This window comes from Mirounga leonina, unplaced genomic scaffold, assembly GCF_011800145.1.
Source record: "Mirounga leonina isolate KUSES-001 unplaced genomic scaffold, KU_Mleo_1.0 Mir_418, whole genome shotgun sequence".
Lineage (NCBI taxonomy): Eukaryota > Metazoa > Chordata > Mammalia > Carnivora > Phocidae > Mirounga > Mirounga leonina.
In genome coordinates this window covers 15464730-15481867 of record NW_023270739.1, presented here as the reverse complement: position 1 = coordinate 15481867, position 17138 = coordinate 15464730, and the positions used below count along the sequence as shown (strand labels likewise).

General features: G+C 41.1%; 1 protein-coding gene across 1 annotated transcript in view; it reads right to left on the bottom strand.

Moving 5' to 3' along the window:
* Positions 1 to 7759, bottom strand: part of PAH (phenylalanine hydroxylase) — a 67293-nt gene extending 59534 nt beyond the window's left edge. Inside the window, exons 1-2 of the mRNA XM_034987713.1 lie at positions 7549 to 7759; positions 2197 to 2304 (exon numbers count right to left, since the gene is read on the bottom strand). Of these exons, the coding sequence (XP_034843604.1) occupies positions 2197 to 2304; positions 7549 to 7605 (165 nt within the window). The 5' untranslated portion in view covers positions 7606 to 7759. The remainder of the gene's footprint in view (positions 1 to 2196; positions 2305 to 7548) is intronic.
* Between the last annotated feature and the right edge of the window lie 9379 nt (positions 7760 to 17138).

Below are 17138 nucleotides of genomic sequence, written 5' to 3'. Positions count from 1 at the left end.
ATGCTGTGGTTCCTCAGACACTAGAATTCAATTTTCTATCTTCCTTCAACACTTTGAATGAGTATAACTTAACTCTGCATTTTGCCAGTCTGTTAAAAAGGGTAGAAGGGATGCTGGTCTGTACAATGTCTAGAGCAACTTCTGAAATATATTTGGAAAAAACACAACACACACTAACAAAAAACCCTTCACCAATCCCAATACAGTGACCTCTGTTTCCTCCTCTGTGAATGTGTGTAATTACCACTTATTGACCATGGCAGGTGAGTTTTGAATAATGCTTTAAAAAGTTCAACCTGAATATGTACAGACACACACACACACGCACACACACACACATACACACCTCCTCTGGGTGCATTTTATCTAGTCTTGGTAATTTAGTTACTTGTGGTTTATTTATTAGGTTGAAAACATCCTGTTAATTTACTATTATTTAATTTATTAACTGATTAAGGCTTGACCTCTCAAGGGGAAAATGCTGACTGTATAATAAAAAGGCTAAAATGTTGCATAGGAGCATTTTACAGATACATTCTTCCTCCTGAACAGTTTGTCATTCAGAAAATACTCTGTCTCTCTTCTCTGTGCTCATTGTTTTCTCTCATTCAGGTAGACATTCCCCTCCCCACCGCACCCCCACCTCCTTTGGATAGCCAAGTTCAACGTTTTTAAAAACAGACTTTATTTTTTAGATAGATTTTAGATTTATAAAAAAACTGAGAGGATAGTATGAAAGATTTCCATATACTCTACACCCAGTTTCCCCTATTACTAGCATCTTATGTTAGTATGGAATATGTGTTATAATTAATGCACTCATATTGATGCATTTTCATAAACCAAAGACCATAATGTATTTGAATTTTTTTTAGTTTATATCTAATATCCTTTTTCTGTACTAGGCTCCCATTCCAGACCCACATTACATTTAGATGTTATATCCCTTTAGGCTCCTCCCTTGAGTGTGACAATTCCCAGACGCTTCTTGTTTTTGATGACCTTGATAGTTTTGAGGAATATGGGTCAGGTATTTTGTATAATGTCCCTTAATTGAGGCTTGTCTGATGTTTTTCTCATAGCTAGCCTGAGATTATGGTTTCAGGGGAAGAAGAACACGGAGGTCAAGTACCATTTTCATCAAGTCATACCAAGGGTTAATCCTACCTACATGAGTCATCACTGTTGATATTGACCTTCATCACCCAGCTGATCTACTGTTTATTGGGTTCCCCACCCCCTTTCCATCCTGTCCTGTTTGGAAGAAAGTCACACTGTGCCACCCACACTTAAAGAGTGGGGATTGATTCTCTTCTTTGAGTACAGACTATCTACTTAAATTATTTGTAATTCTTCTGCATGGGAGATGTGTCTCTTCTCTGTTGATTTATTCATTCAGTCACCAGATATAATTTTTTTAAGGACATTTATTTATTTGAGAGAGAGAGTGTGTGTGCACGAGAGTGGCGGGGGGGGTAGCTCAGAGAGAGAGGGAGAGCGAAACCCAAGCAGACTCTGCACTGAGCCCAACCTGGGGCTCCATCTCACGACCCTGAGATCAGGATGCCAGCTGAAACCAAGAGTTGGACACTTAACCAACTCTGCTACCCAGGAACCCCACGAGATATAATTTTATTAAAGAAAAATTGGGGTAAAAATTAATTGGTTCAAAAATATTCCTTCTTAAAATCTAGGAGAAAAAAATAAAAAAACAAAGCCTAATTTGCTTTGCTTCTATTTAAATTTAATTTCATTCTTTATTAAACATTAAATATGTATAAAACTGATCTGTAGAGGATATAAAGATGACTGAGCTGAGGTTCCCCTGCCTGAAGAAACAGGCCCAGACAGAAAATGTATATACGTAACAAGGCAGATAAGTGCTGCAGTTAAAAGTAAAGTGCTTTGGGGACACGGAGAAGATAGTAGTTAATTCAGGGAGAGCTTGATAAAAGAAGTCTGAAACCAGGGCCAGCTTTCTGTGCATGCAACTAGTGACTCTGATTCTGATTATGAATGGAGAAACAGCAGCCCAGCTAGAATGACTTCACTCAAGTCACACAGTTGGTTAATGTCAGTGTCTGAACTGAAAATCAGGTCTTCCAGTTCCAGATCCCATGTTCTTCTTGCTGCACTCAATTAGAAAATAACCCAGAAGTCCACTATGCATTATCCAAGGCGGAAATGAGTACTTACCTCAAATAAGCGCAAGACTTTGGCCAGGGCACCAACTTCTTCTTTGAGTGAGAAGATCAGAGATATGGCACCATTTTGATTGGAGTTGTCTTCAATATAGCTTGTTTCCTACAAGATGAAGTGCTTTTGGTTAAAATATTTTCTTGTGAAATCTCCAAGGAAGAGGCTGGCATGAACTCTCTCTTACAGTCAAGGCTTAGAATACAATAAGCTACATATATTCTACACAGAATATAATTTCTGGTGGAAAATAAGTAAGTCAAGGGAAGTGATATTTTCAATGATGCTCTTAGGTCAGAATTCAATTTTAGAAAACTTTAATTATTCACTGATGTCACCAGTCATCCTATAGTTTCAATACCTTTTAATGAGCACCTACCAAGTGCCAGACACTATTAGGACTCTGAGATCCAAAAATGAATAATCCATAAATGAATAAATGAATCAGGAGCTCAATATTTGGCTTACTAGACACATACACCACACAAAGATCCTTAGAGATGGTATAAGACAGTTCAAAAAGTATCTGGGAAAACACTGAAAAATATGGTGTGGAAAGTACTAAAAATGGGTGTTTGAGACCAATGACCTGGGTTGAAGTCCTCTGTCTCCCAGTTATCAACTGAAACACTTTGGGCGGATAGCATGGCCTTCTAAGTTTCCTTATCTGGAAAATCATGCTAATCGTAAGCCCTGTCAAAGCAGTATTCACATAATGAAAAAAACAAAAAGATAAAACAGCTTACATATAAAAATGATGGAAATATTATAAATACACAATAATGACTTCTTGGCCTTTGGCAAAGATCTCAGGGAAGCATCACACTCAGGAAAACGTTGTCTGGTATGCTAGTATCTAAGATATCCAGTTATTGAAAGAGTCACAAAATACATAAAAGTAACACAAATAACCTATCAGAAGATGGATGTCTTATACTACACAGCAAAGTTTGACATGGATCTAGCACTTTCTACATGCACGTGACAGCAAACTAAGGTGGGATTAGGGTTGGCGTTACAGGGTTTGCTGCAACCTTTAAAAATTGTACAGTCAAGTTTTACAATAATATATAAAGTTCCATATGTGCCCACAAATCAACAGCATGTATCTAGAACTAGGAAGAAAAGAAACCATGCAGAGCAATTACTCTCTTGTAAGGAAATTACTCTCTTGATGGTTCAACTGGCAACATTCTCTTCTGTTGGCCTCAAAGAAAAGTAACACGTTCCAGATACAACTCAACAGACACCACCTATGACTGGGGCAATTCAGGCTTGAATGCACCCTTCCTCAAGACTCCCATCACCACCACCTTCCTGCCCCTGTGCTGGTCCGAGTCCTATCTGACCTTCTCCAGAAGTGACCCTTGGGGTCAGGTCCTTCTTTTGTTCCTACTGCTACCACACTAATCCAGCTCTTAGTGATCTGTATCGATCCGGCCCTAACAGAATTTTACTTGTGTCCTTCTTCTACTCAGAATTCTTCAAAGGGTCCCCATGGCCAACAGGATAAAATACCTCTTTCTGATATTCAGCAGTATCTTGGGACCTCATCGCCTGAGGCCCACCCACAGGAACTGCCTCTCCAGCAAACTGGCTTTCTCTTTTTCTTTTCAGCTCCTCATTAAAGCAAATGCCCTGCACCACTCTCCCTCCTCCCCTTTCACATATCTTAGCCTGACTCAAAAGCCCTCTTTGGGTCTCACTTCTGCCAGGAGACCACTGTATTCCCCAGCTGAGGTGAACAATCCCTCCTGGTTCTATGCATTCCATTTGGCTTCTGATGCCCATGTGGGACTTGACTCGCAGAGCTGGCCCTGTCTTTAGAGTTCATCTAGTTCCACCCCCTTATTTTGCAGATGGGGAAACTATGCCAGAGAAAGAAAGGTGTCACTCCTCTGAAGTGACACAGGTGGTGGGTAGCAGGTTAATAACCCAGGCTCCTGAATATCATTCTATATAATTCCTTCTGCTATGGGCACTATGTCCCATATTAAGGCCCTTATTTCTTGTAGACCAGTTATTCAATACCCCGCCTGACAGCCTATGCTTGCCCACGCCTGTCCCCTTCAATTTCTCCCCATACGCTTTCTAGATCAGAGTTTTTCAAAGAGTGTTCCTTGTTTCTCCCCTTCAAAATTACCTGGGGATTCTTTGTTCCAGTGCAGATTCCTGGGCCCCACCCTAACCTATCAAATTTGAGTATCAGGGGTAGGATCTTAGAATCTGCATTTTCAAAAGATCCCAGATGATTCTTAACCACGAAAGATTTTGCAACCACTGATAAATGCACAGCCTATTTTTTTAAAATATGACTTTTCTCAAATGTGTCTGCAAATTCACATTTACCATATGATTAGGTACTACTCTTTGTCATTATTAATATTAATAATAGGACTTGCCATTAAATGAATACCACTATGTGCCAGGAGTCATACTTGGTGCTTTTTATAGTTAATAAACATCATCATTGGCAGCAACTAGCACTGTTATAAGAGTTTACATGTAATTAGCTCATCCAGTCCTCACAATAGCACCATGAGGTAGGTGCTATTATTTTGCAAATGAGGAAATAGACCCTGTTAGGTTCAGTGAATTGTCCAAAGACACCCAGCTAATGAGTGACAGAGCTTGGATTTGAACATGGATCCAACAATTTCACAGTCCTAATTCTGCCTCCCAGTGACAGACCCAACTGAGACAACAGCTCCCCTTTTCAAAACTTGAGGGACCTTAAATGAAAAGAAGCTCATGGAAGTTTGTGATATGGTGTGTGGCCTTGGGTGGATTCTGGTTCCAACCTTGCTATGTTGATCCAGCATGGGACCTTGAGCAAATCTCTCCCAGCATATGTTTTTGGCTCATAATCTATACCTTATTTGTTTTCAAAAGGCATGTGAGTTGACTTAGAAACATCTATACCCAGGATGGGTAAAGGTAGAGAAAAGTAGCTCAGAAACTAGATAGGAAGAAATAGGGCAGGGAAAACGAACTTTACTAGCACCCAGGAAGGAAAGAATTCTGATCATCAGGCAATCCATTTAACAGGAGAAACACATTCTCTATGGTTGTGTCTAACAAATACACTCTGTTATCTTTGGAAAAGAGCATTTTTTCAAAATTACGAACAAAATTTAGTGAGGTATTTCAGGGGCACTTTCAATCTTAGTGTTTTTTGGAGTCATGGTAGGAGGCCTGTATCTGCATGTGTGAATATACACGTACACATCCACAATGGAAGACAAAACCGAAAACAAGATGCAGACATCCTGCCTCGGACACTCTATATTCCAGCCTGTCTCTGCAGGAGGAAGCAGTGTGGTAGAGGAGTGCCCTGGGGGTCGGAAGTGAGATCTGTGTTTGAACACTGGCTTCGCCATTCAGAGCTCTGATTTCCAAGTTCCCCTCCTCTTGTATTCCACTGCCCTGTTCTATTTTTCTCCACAGCTCTTTTCTCTACATGAAATTATGTGTCCATTTGATTTGTTTTTGTTTTGTTTTTCTCCTCCACTAGAATATGTTTCAATGGCGCAGAAACTCTGCTGTGCCCGGCACATAGTAGGGGCACAATTAGTCTCCTGTGTGAATGAAGGAGCCAAACATCTCTTGCAGGGTTGTCATGCCTGTTGTGTGTGTAGAGCACATGATATGTCACGTGCTCTCCAGCCTTGTATCAGAATTATGTCGGGTGTGTGCTATTCATCTGGGTTGGGAGCTTCGAGAAGGCATAAACTATGTCTTTTTTGCAGACTGTCAGAGCTGGAAGGAATCCTAAAGACTATTCCAGTCCAATCCCCCCAATCTACCTCCACCTCAAATTTTACAGATACAAAACTGAGCCTCTTCACCCTGGTTAGGTAACTTCCCCACTACACAGCTTCAGTAAACCAAAGATGAGAGCTCACATCTCTTGCCTCCATGTCCAGCATCCCTCCGTGGTGTAGCTGTCCCAACCACTGTGCTTGACTCAGTGCTTGTCTCTCTTGCCAATGTTCCAGACACATTTTGTCAAACAAACAAATCAGTTCTGGCTAGACACTATGCTCCAGGAATTTTGCTAAGAGCTTTACAGACACTATTTCATTGAATTCTCATCCCAAGTCTAGGACATGGGTATTTTTATTCCAATTTTTCAAATGGATAAGCCTGAAGCTTTGCAAAGTTCAATACCCTGCTTTCAATACAAAGGTATTACCCAGCCTGTTCTAAACCTTCCTCTCTACCCCCAGTCATCAAGAGTAAGAATCTGTGGTTCTCAGTCTTCTAAGTGTTCTATAAATAAAGCTTTAAGCTCCCATGGCTCCCTAACCAGATCACTGTCCCACTTCCTCCATTGCCAATGGCACTGGAAATAAATGATGACAGAGCCAGGATCTGTTCTGGGATCTGTGTGATGCCTATGCTATCCCTCCTCAGTAGGAAGTTCTGTCAATCAAGCACTGCATACCTTTTTCAAAGGAAGTCTTTCTTACGGGACTCAAAAAAAGTCAGTCCAAAGTTTTGTGGTTTCTCTAGTTATACTAAAACATCAACCATTCTCTCCTCTCCAGCCTATCTGTTCCCTAGATGGCTCTCACTAATCCTGCAGATGACACATGTCTGTAAAGTCGTGTTATCTCCCCGGGCTGGGCTTTAAGCTGAATCCTAGAACCTGGGAGTGTGATAAGTCAATTAAAGAATGTGTTCTGCAAGTTTCCACCTCAAGAGAAAGGCAATGAATCCCAGAGAACAGAATACACCCTGAGCATTATCCCCAAGTCACATCTAGGGTTCTCTCAAATTCCCAGTCCAGGGCTAAGTCTTGTTCATTTTCCTCTCTGTTTAATTTTCTCTTTCCCCAGGTCTGAGTAAGTCTGAGACGTCCTCATGCCTCATTTTCTCCCAAAGGTGAAAAAAGGATATAATTTCTTACAATTTTGCCATTGTGATAGCTGGCTGAGAGCACTTCATAAATATGACAGTAGAGCAGATCTAGAAGAATCCCATCTCCCATTCCAGATCATTACGAACCAGCTGCTTCAGGGTAGGAAAGAGAAAACAGGCAACAGAGAGGGATAGTGACTTGTCCAAAGACACACAGCTAGTTGGGGGCAGCTCTGAAAGCCAGATCCCCAACTCCTAAAGCAGCATTCTTTCCCTGAAAGCCCCACAGGATAGATGTCCTTCCCTAGGGAACAGTTGTTGAGGACCTGTGCTATCTGTTGCCTTCCTGGACATTTTCATCACCTTCAAATAAATTCAGACTCCTCCGTGAGCTTAAGGGAGTAGGAAACAACATTCCTCAGGCCCTTTACCACCAGGGATCAAATTCCCCTCCCTGCGCAGCGTGCAGCCGGGCCAGTTCTGGCTCACCTGTGCGTAGGAGAGTTTCCGGCCGAAGCTTCCGTTCCCCAGGACCGTAGCTGACATGCTGGCTCCCCTCGTGAGTAAGGTCTCTAACTCTGGGGCGTCGGTGGCAGGCAGTTTTGCAAACAGCACGTGCTGCTGAGGTTTTTAACCTGGCGTTAGGAGGGGAGGACAGATTCCAAAGATGTCCCCTGCGAGGTACCCGCCACAGTAACGCCCCCGGTAGGCGTTGTCCTGACGCAGTGGGCTCCAGGTCATCCAGCGGGGCCGCCCCGAGGGGAGGGTGTGGTGCCCCCCCCCCCCCCCCCGGGAGGCCGGACTTGGCTGCAGGCCCTGGATGGAGCTTGGGGCTACCTGTCTGCTGGGGATTAGGTAGGGTTGGCAAGTCCGTGATTCGAGAGCACGGGAAGCGGGTTCTCTGCAGTGCGAATAACCTTGAGATCTGCTGATGACAAAAATTGTAAGAAATAATCCTTTCTTCCCCTACCCGCCTCCCCATGAGGGCAGAGCGGGGATCCTAATTTAGATTTCGATTAGGGGTCAGGGGCAGGGTCCTTTCTATTAACCATTAAGCCAACTATCTTTCTGTGCTTTGACTTCAGAAAGCTACATAGAGGTAGCATTGTAACCCTGAGCACAGCAATAAAGAGCAAAGGTAAGAGCACAACCTGGGTTGCAATGCATTCGCATGTCCTCGAGCTGTTTACGTAACTGCTGAGAGCGCCCAAAAGACAGTGGTAGAGCCACTTTGCCAGGATCTTGTGAGAATATGAATAAGAATGAGGTAATGCATTAAACATTTAGTACAGTTCTTGCCATATAGCTCAACACTCAATAAATAGAAGGTACTGTTTAAAAGGATGTGACGACAAATAATCACTGAGGACCTCTACTGTGGGCCAAGCAGTATTCCAGGCACTGAGGATCAAGCAGTGAATGAAGTAGAGGATCCTGCCTCCCCTGCCAGGCTGCCATTCTGTGTGCAAGACAGAAAATAAATTAATAAATAGGTTTAGTGCTAAGCCTTCAGAAGAAAATAAAACAGGGGGGGGGGCGAGGACTGAGCTGGTGGGTATTGAAGAGCGGACTCCTTCAAACAGGTAGGAAGATGTCATTCACCCCCATATTTTCAGATCAGGAATCTGAGATGAGGCATTCATTGCCAGTGGGAAAACAAAATTAAAAAAAACACACTGCTAAGTCAGAGGTTCAGAAAAGATGTGAAAAAATCGGGGCATCAAAGCCTTGAGGGCCTGCCTAATATTTACCCAGGATAGAAAACAAGCCAATAATAGAGGTTGCTAGAAATCCACCCCCTTCCCCTCCCACAATTTCGTGACAGAGTGACAAAGCATCTGCCAAAGGAAAAAAAAAAAAATTCTCATATTTGATATTCAAAACCAGTGGACTAACTCCCAGTTCCACCGCTGATGAGCTGTGTAGCTTTAGCTTTGGTCAAATCCATGCCTCAGTTTCTTAGTCTTTAAAATGGGGTTTTTAAGGATTGTTGTGGAGGATTCCTTGAGCCTCTATGATGTGCCAGGCTGCTAAGAATAGAGACATAATTAAGTGTAATTTCTGTCCAAAAGGAGTCCTTGAATGTCTGGTTCATATTTTCTATGGTAAATCGGAAGATCAGTGTTGTTGAACATGGAAGAACAAACCCTGACTTCCGCCCTCAGGAGAATCTGTATCCTTTAAATGACTCCAGTGTTTTTTTAGTGTGGGAGACATGAAATAAAGAGTTTTCCTGAGCTCCAGGACTGCCTGACAAGCATCGTTCATCCCCTGCTATTGCTGGCATACTGAGAACAATGGACGGGACAGCACCCATATTCTAAGGGCATGCAATAAATGAAAGCCAACAATGACAGCCACTTGTTTACATGCACACTGAATGTTCGTTGCTGTGCCAAGATTTTCACACACATAATTTCATTTCTTCTGCTCAATAAGCCCATGCCCAATGTATCCCCACTTCACAGATAAGGAAACTGAGACCCAGGAAGTTTGAATAAGTAGTCCAAAATTGAACTACATTTCACCCAATTCCAGGACACTGGCTCTTAAATACTCTTTTCTTCCTTTTTGAGATATAAACAACAGTGATTTTCGGAACAGCAAAAATAATAGCACATCTCTTTTCTCCTCACACCAGCTACAAATGGAATTCTTTATCCAATCTCACATACAAATGCCCCAGACCTGGGTTGGGAGTAGAGCACACTTGATTCTCAGCTACCTCAGAGGAAAACACTGATAACTTTCTTTTAACCTCTGGAAAACAGTATGGAGGTTCCTCAAAAGTTGAAAATAAAGCTACTGTACGACCCAGCAATTGCACTACTGGGTATTTACCCCTAAGATACAAATGTAGTGATCGGAAGGGGTACGTGCACCCCGATGTTTATAGCAGCAATGTCCGCAATAGCCAAACTACGGAAAGAGCCAAGATGTCCATCAACAGATGAATGAATAAGGAAGATGTCTCACACACACACACACACACACACACACACACACACACACACACACACAATGGAATATTATGCAGCCATCAAAAAAAAAGAAATCTTGCCATTTGCAACGACGTGGATGGAACTAGAGGTTTTATGTTAAGCGAAATAAGTCAACCAGAGAAAGACATGTATCATATGATCTCACTGATATGAGGAATTCTTAATCTCAGGAAACAAACTGAGGGTTGCTGGAGTGCGGTGGGGGTGGGAGGGATGGGGTGGCTGGGTGATAGACATTGGGGAGGGTATGTGCTATGGCGAATGCTGTGAATTGTGTAAGACTGTTGAATCACAGACCTGTACCTCTGAAACAAATAATACATTATATGTTAGGAAAAAAAAAAAAAAAGAAGATAGTAGGAAGGGAAAAATGAAAGGGGGGAAATTGGAGGGGCAGATGAACCATGAGAGACTGTGGACTCTGAGAAACAAAGTTTGGGTTCTAGAGGGGAGGGGGGTCAGGGAATGGGTTAGCCTGGTGATGGGTATTAAAGAGGGCACGTATTGAATGGTGCACTGGGTGTTATACGCAAACAATGAATCATGGAACACTACATCAAAAATTAATGATGTAGGGCGCCGGGGTGGCTCAGTTGGTTAAGCGACTGCCTTCGGCTCAGGTCATGATCCTGGAGTCCCAGGATCGAGTCCCGCATCGAGCTCCCTGCTCAGCAGGGAGTCTGCTTCTCCCTCTGACCCTCCTCCCTCTCATGCTCTCTGTCTCTCAAATAAATAAATAAAAATAAAATCTTTAAAAAAAATTAATGATGTAATGTATGGTGATTAACATAACATAATAAAATAAAATTAAAAAAAATTATTCCAGCAAAAAAGGAAAATTTCTCTATGCACTAAGATAAAAACTCCTATTGCTTGTGATAGAAATTTTTTAGAGGATATTTAAACCATCTTCTTGTTTAATTGGATGGAATACAATGTGTTGGTCTTACTAGTTAGGGCTGTGCTGATTCCTAAGAAAATTGCACCAGACCCCAGTGCAAATCTAGAAGGAGCGTCCAAGAATTCAGCCTGCAGACCACTGAGGTATTGTGAATGGCCACACAGAGGGGCACCATGTCGCAAGTGGGGTAGCTGGTACACTTAGAGCTGACCTTCACTGATTTAGAAGTTGAAGATTTCCCAAGCACTGCAGGTTATCAAGCAATCCCTTTTCATTTAACCTCATATGTGGAGGGTTGAGTTAATCATAATCTATGATTTCATGGCACATAATCAAAACACAAGATCCTTTCTTGGTTTATTTATTCATTCTCTTTTATCTTCATTCCCCACCTCCATTCCCTTCTCCCAGGGGTGACATCCCTAAAATTTTTAATACTCAGCCCTGGATTTTTAAAATGCATGGAAATATTGGTGCACATATGTACTTTCCATGGATATGAGTGATGTTGTAGTATAGTTTTACTATAGAATGTAAATGTACTATAGATTTCATAGTTTCTAACTTTTTCTTTCACCATATTCTTAGGATCTAACCATGCTGTGAATGTACATCTAGTTCTTTGCTTTCCTAACTGGTATAGAGTACTCTGCAGTGTGTATCCACTCCATTTGATTTCTCCATTCCCCTAGTCTGTCTCTAACTCTCCCCACCCCAAACAATTCTGTGATAAAACATCTTCATCCTTGTCCCCTTAGAGACCTGTGTGAGAATTTGTCTTGAATAGAAGGGTGGGATCATGAATCATAGGGAACATGCATTCTTAACTGCACAAACTATGGTCAGATGGCCCTAATGAATGGCTTGTACTAGTCCACACCCCTACCAAAAAGGCCAAATAGTTCCTGTTGCTGGGGATCCCCAATATCTGGCATTTTCCAAATGTCTGACTCTTTGCCATTCTCATCAGTTTGAAGAAGTATGCCCTTGCTGTTTGTATTTTGCATTTCTCTTATGACAACTGGGTTTGAGCATCTCTTTAAACATTAATGGCACTTAGATTCCCATGCTGTGAATAGTTCATTATATCCTTTGCCTATTTTTCTATTGGGATTCCTGTTTCTCCCCGTGTTGACTTGCAGGAATAATTTGTATAGTGCAGATATTAGCACTGTGCTTTTCTCAGTCACTGATCTATCTATCCTAATCTATCACTGTCAGTTAACTGTCAACTGGTGTTCTTCCTTGAGGAAAAAAAAAAAAAGAAAGAATTCTGATATAACAAAAATTTATCTTTTAAAATTTGCGTGGGTTGGGGCACCTGGGTGGTTCAGTTGTTAAGCATCTGCCTTCGGCTCAGGCCCTGATCCCAGGGTCCTGGGATCAAGCCCCGCATCGGGCTTCCTGCTCAGCAGGGAGCCTGTTTCTCCCTCTCCCACTCCCCTGCTTGTGTTCCTTCTCTCGCTGTGTCTCTCTCCGTCAAATAAATAAATAAAATCTTTTAAAAAAATAATAAAATTTGGGGTGTCTATTTAAGAAGTCCTTCCTCATCTCTAAGTTACAAAGATATTCTCTTCTTCCATCATCATTAGTTTTATCTTTCATACTTGGATCTTTAGTCTATCTGCATCTCTTTGTGGATGTGATACAGTAATGACCCAGGAGGTTTTTTCTCTCTTTCCTCTCTTCATGTCGTGAATCAGTTTTTTAACAACATGGACAAAGACTTTTCCTCATTGACTTTTTATGTCAGAATTTTCTGAGTTGAGATGAAATGATCTCTTCTCACAGATGCACAGTAAGAGACACCCCTTTGACTTTTTGTACCACATGTACAATTTTTCAAAATGCCATTTATACTTGAGTCTGTCCCTGAAATTTAACTTTTTCCCATTGGTTTATTCCATTATGTCTCCTCTTGGGTATTTATCATACTGCATTTACTAATATTACCGTATGGTTTGGTAGTGGATCTTAATATTGAGTTGGCAAGTCCCCCTTCTTTCCCAAAGTGTACTTATCTATTATTGAACATTTATTCTTCCATATTCCAGCTGAAATTTTGATTGATTTAGCTCTGAATTTACTGGTTAATCTGGGGACACCTATTCATAGGATTCTTTTATTTTTAAAAGATCTGTTGTGTCTGTATTTATTTTCCCTTTTTAGTTCCATATTTTATTTATTTGTGTCTTCTCTCATCTTACCAGATGTTGGTCCATAAAGAATCAACGTTCATAAGACTGATCTTCTCTAATGTTTATTTTCTATTGCATTTTCTCCTAACGTTTCCCCTAATGTTTTCTATTGCATTTTCTCCCCACTTTTCTTTATTATTTCCTTGTTTAAGCATGCTTTGTTGCTCTTCTCCCAATTTCTAGAGTTGAACACTTAGCTTATTTGTTTTCAATGTTCTTGGTTTCCTGAGAAATGCATTTAAAATGAAATATTTCTAAGTACTATTTTAGCTGTGTCTCATTAATTCGATACAGTTAGTGTTTTTACTATTGTTTGGTTCTAAGTTTCGAATATAATTTTTTCAATAATCCAAGAGTTATTAGAAGTATATTATTTAAACACAAGTTACTTGGGATATTTTTTGTTTTCTTTTTTTAAAATTTCTAACTATATTACACTATGGTTAAATGGTCCAGTCTTCATGATTTTGATTCCTTGGAATTTATCAAAGTTTTGTGACCAGACATATATGGTCCATTTTTTTTAATGTTTAATTTAAATAAATTTTAATGTATGCTATTATTCTTTATTTCTTGAAGATACGTGTGTGTGTATGTATGTGTGTGTGTATATATGTATAGATATGTGATACTTTAAAATTCCTATTTCAGAAATTGATGGATCAATCAGACAGAAAGTTGTAGAACATGGGTTTATTCATAGATTACAAATATGTATGATTATATGTATGTAACTTGTATTTTATTTTTTTTAGAATTAGTTTCTTTATTTTTTATTATGTTCAGTTAGCCAACATTATAGTACATCATTAGTTTTTGATGTACTGTTCAACAATTCATTAGTTGCATATAACACCAGTGCTCATCACATAACTTATACTTTAATCTAATCTAAGAGTTTGTCTTTTTAAAAGTAAGTTTAGCCCATGACTTTTATTATAAAACTTTTATGCTAGTACATATTTCTGCCATTTTATTTCATATTTTCCACTTCCCACACTTTCTATTTATTTCATTTTCTCCTTTTTAACCTTCCACTGGAGGAATAGGTCAGGTTTTCTTTTGCTGATTTGAAAGTTATCCTTCCTATTATTTTTCCTTTTCTGGTTATAAAGGACTGAAATGTTTGTGTCCCCCACCCCACCGAATTCCTATGTTGAAGGTTTAATCCCCAGTGTGATGATGTTTGAGGACTTTGGAAGGTAATTAGGTCATAAGGGTAGAACCCTTATAAATGGGGTTAGTGCCCTTCCACGTAGAGACATGAGAGAGCTTGCTTCCTCTCTCTGCTCTCCTCCATGTGAGGATACAGTGTGAAGGTGACTATCTGCAAACCAGAGAGGGAGCCCTCTCACAGTGGTGGACCTGCCAGCACCTTGGTCTTGGATTTGGCAGCCTCCACAACTGTGAGAAATAAATATTTGTTGTTTAAACCTCCCAGTCCGTAGTATATTTGATAAAGCAATCCAAACTCCCTGAGAAACTGGTCATCTCTAAGTCATCCACCTGGATCCACTCTGTTTTGACACCTATGGGACTTGGGGGACAAGGGGAACCAATATAAACATGACATGCATGTTGCCCATTGTGCTCTGAGCAAGAAACAGTCTATATCCACTGGGCTTATTATTTCCTTGCTGGCCAATTTTATGGGAGTATGGCAAGTCATCCTGGCAGTTATACTGATGTTTAGGAAATACTTGATCTACTTGACAGAGGAAAAAAAACAGAGATGTGGCAATAATGGCTAGCATTTTCTTTCCTTCTCTCTCATGGAAATAGAAGCTCTAAATGTTAGCCAGCCAAACCCAAGACTTCCCAGAATAAAAAGCTACACTCGCCAGCTTTCCTTGAAGCTAGATGTAACTACAGATCTAATATTTGACCAAAGAAACACAAGGAGTAGAAGTCTGTGCAACATCTGAGAAGTATTCCTACAGAAGGCATGCTCTTCTTCTATTTTCTCCTTCTTGCAGGTTGGAACGTAGAATGCTGACTGGAATTAGAGCAGCCACATTGGAATATGAGGTAAAGGTAGGAATGAGGGTTGAGATTTTCAGAATAAAAAGAGAGAAGAATAAAGATAAAAGGAGCCTGGTTCATGACACCATGGAGCATTACCCCAGCAGCCTTGGACTTCTGACTTGACTTTGATATTGGAAAAAAATTAACTTCTATTTTGTTTAAACTCTTGTTATTTTGAAATTTTTTTCACTTACAGCCAAATCTAATTCTGACAATATGAGACACATGGAAATGATATTTAAGATGGATTTCTCTGTCCAAGAGCTCCTCTTTTCTCATCAGAATTTAGAGAACAGAGCAATGTCTCTCTGGGTGGGAAATTCCCACCCAGCAAAATCAGTTGGCTGCGAGCTTCTTCAGATCCTCATTTTGACGGCATATTTCTTGTTAGTCTAATATCTCCCACACAGACAATCCAGAAATCCGAAGATCACCATCAACCAATGCCCACATAAACTAAATGCAATTAACGTGTGAAGTTGTGATTTTAACCAAAATAAAATTTAAAGCAGGCTATTCCTGGAATTCTTAGGAGAACTTTGACGTTTTTTTTGGATTATAATAAAATTAATTGGTAAATCAAGTGCATTTGATCAGAGGAGTATTAAATGAAATGTGTGTGTGTGTGTGTGTGTGTGTTTATTCTGGAGACTTTGAAGCCATTACATTAGCATTCCTTCTTGGCAACATCAGAGTGAGGTCACTGAGTGTTGGCATTCATATGTTCATTCATTCAACAAATAATTGTTTGGGAATGTTCTATGTGTCAGGCACTGTTCCACCTGAGTGTCGTCATTCATACATTCATTCATTCAACAAATATTTGTTGAAAATGTACAATGTGGGTGGCGCCTGGGTGGCTCAGTCATTAAGCGTCTGCCTTCAGCTCAGGTCATGATCCCAGAGTCCTGGGATGGAGCCCCGCATCTGGCTCCCTGCTCTGCGGGAAGCCTGCTTCTCCCTCTCCCACTCCCCCTGCTTGTGTTCCCTCTTTCGCTGTGTCTCTCTCTGTCAAATAAATAAACAAAATCTTAAAAAAAAAAAAAAGAAAATGTACAATATGTCAGGCACTGTCCCACATAGTAATAAGCAGGACAGTCAATGCTCTCATTGATTTCACATTCTATTAGGGAACATGACCAGTAAACAAGCGGACCAAAAAAAAAAAAAAAGCAAGATACACTCAGTACTGATAATGACCAAGAAGAAATAAGGTTTTAAAAAGAGGTATTATAAAAGAGATTGACTGTTTTGGAGAGGCTGATTTAAATTGGATGCACAAGGAAAACCTAATCAACATGGCATTGTTTGAATTATGGGAAGGCGTCACTCTAAATACAAAGATCTGGGGGGTGGAGCAAGATGGTGGAGGAGTAGGAGACCTGGATTTCATCTGGTCTCAGGAATTCAGCTGGATAGGGATCAAACCATTTTGAACACCTACAAACTCAACAGGAGTTCGAAGAAAAGAATAGTAGCAACTCTCTGAACAGAAAAGCAACCACTTACTGCAAGGTAGGACGTGCGGAGAAGTGAATCCGAGCCGATATTCGGGAGGATAGACGGCGGGGGAGGGGGCCTCCGTCAGTCGCTTCTGGCAAGTGATACAGCAGCGGAGCACAAAATTGGAACTTTTAGAAGTCGGCTCCACTGAGGGACATTGCTCCAGTGGCTAAGCGGGGGGTGGAATCCTCGCTGGGACAATATGGTCTCAGCACCCTCGTGATCAGAGTGGGGAAGCTGGCTGCAGAGAAGGAACCGAGGAAGGGCTCTCAGCTCGGGGTTGCCATAAACTGTGATCCACGGCACAGTCGGGCCCCTGCTCCTCCAGCAGGGACCCAATAAGCTGCAGATCTGGGGAGACTCCCCTTCCTCCCCGGGGAGGAGCGGCATGGGAGCGCACCGCAGGGATCTGCTGGGTTTGGAGACTCCACACGGGGTCAGGTGCCAGAG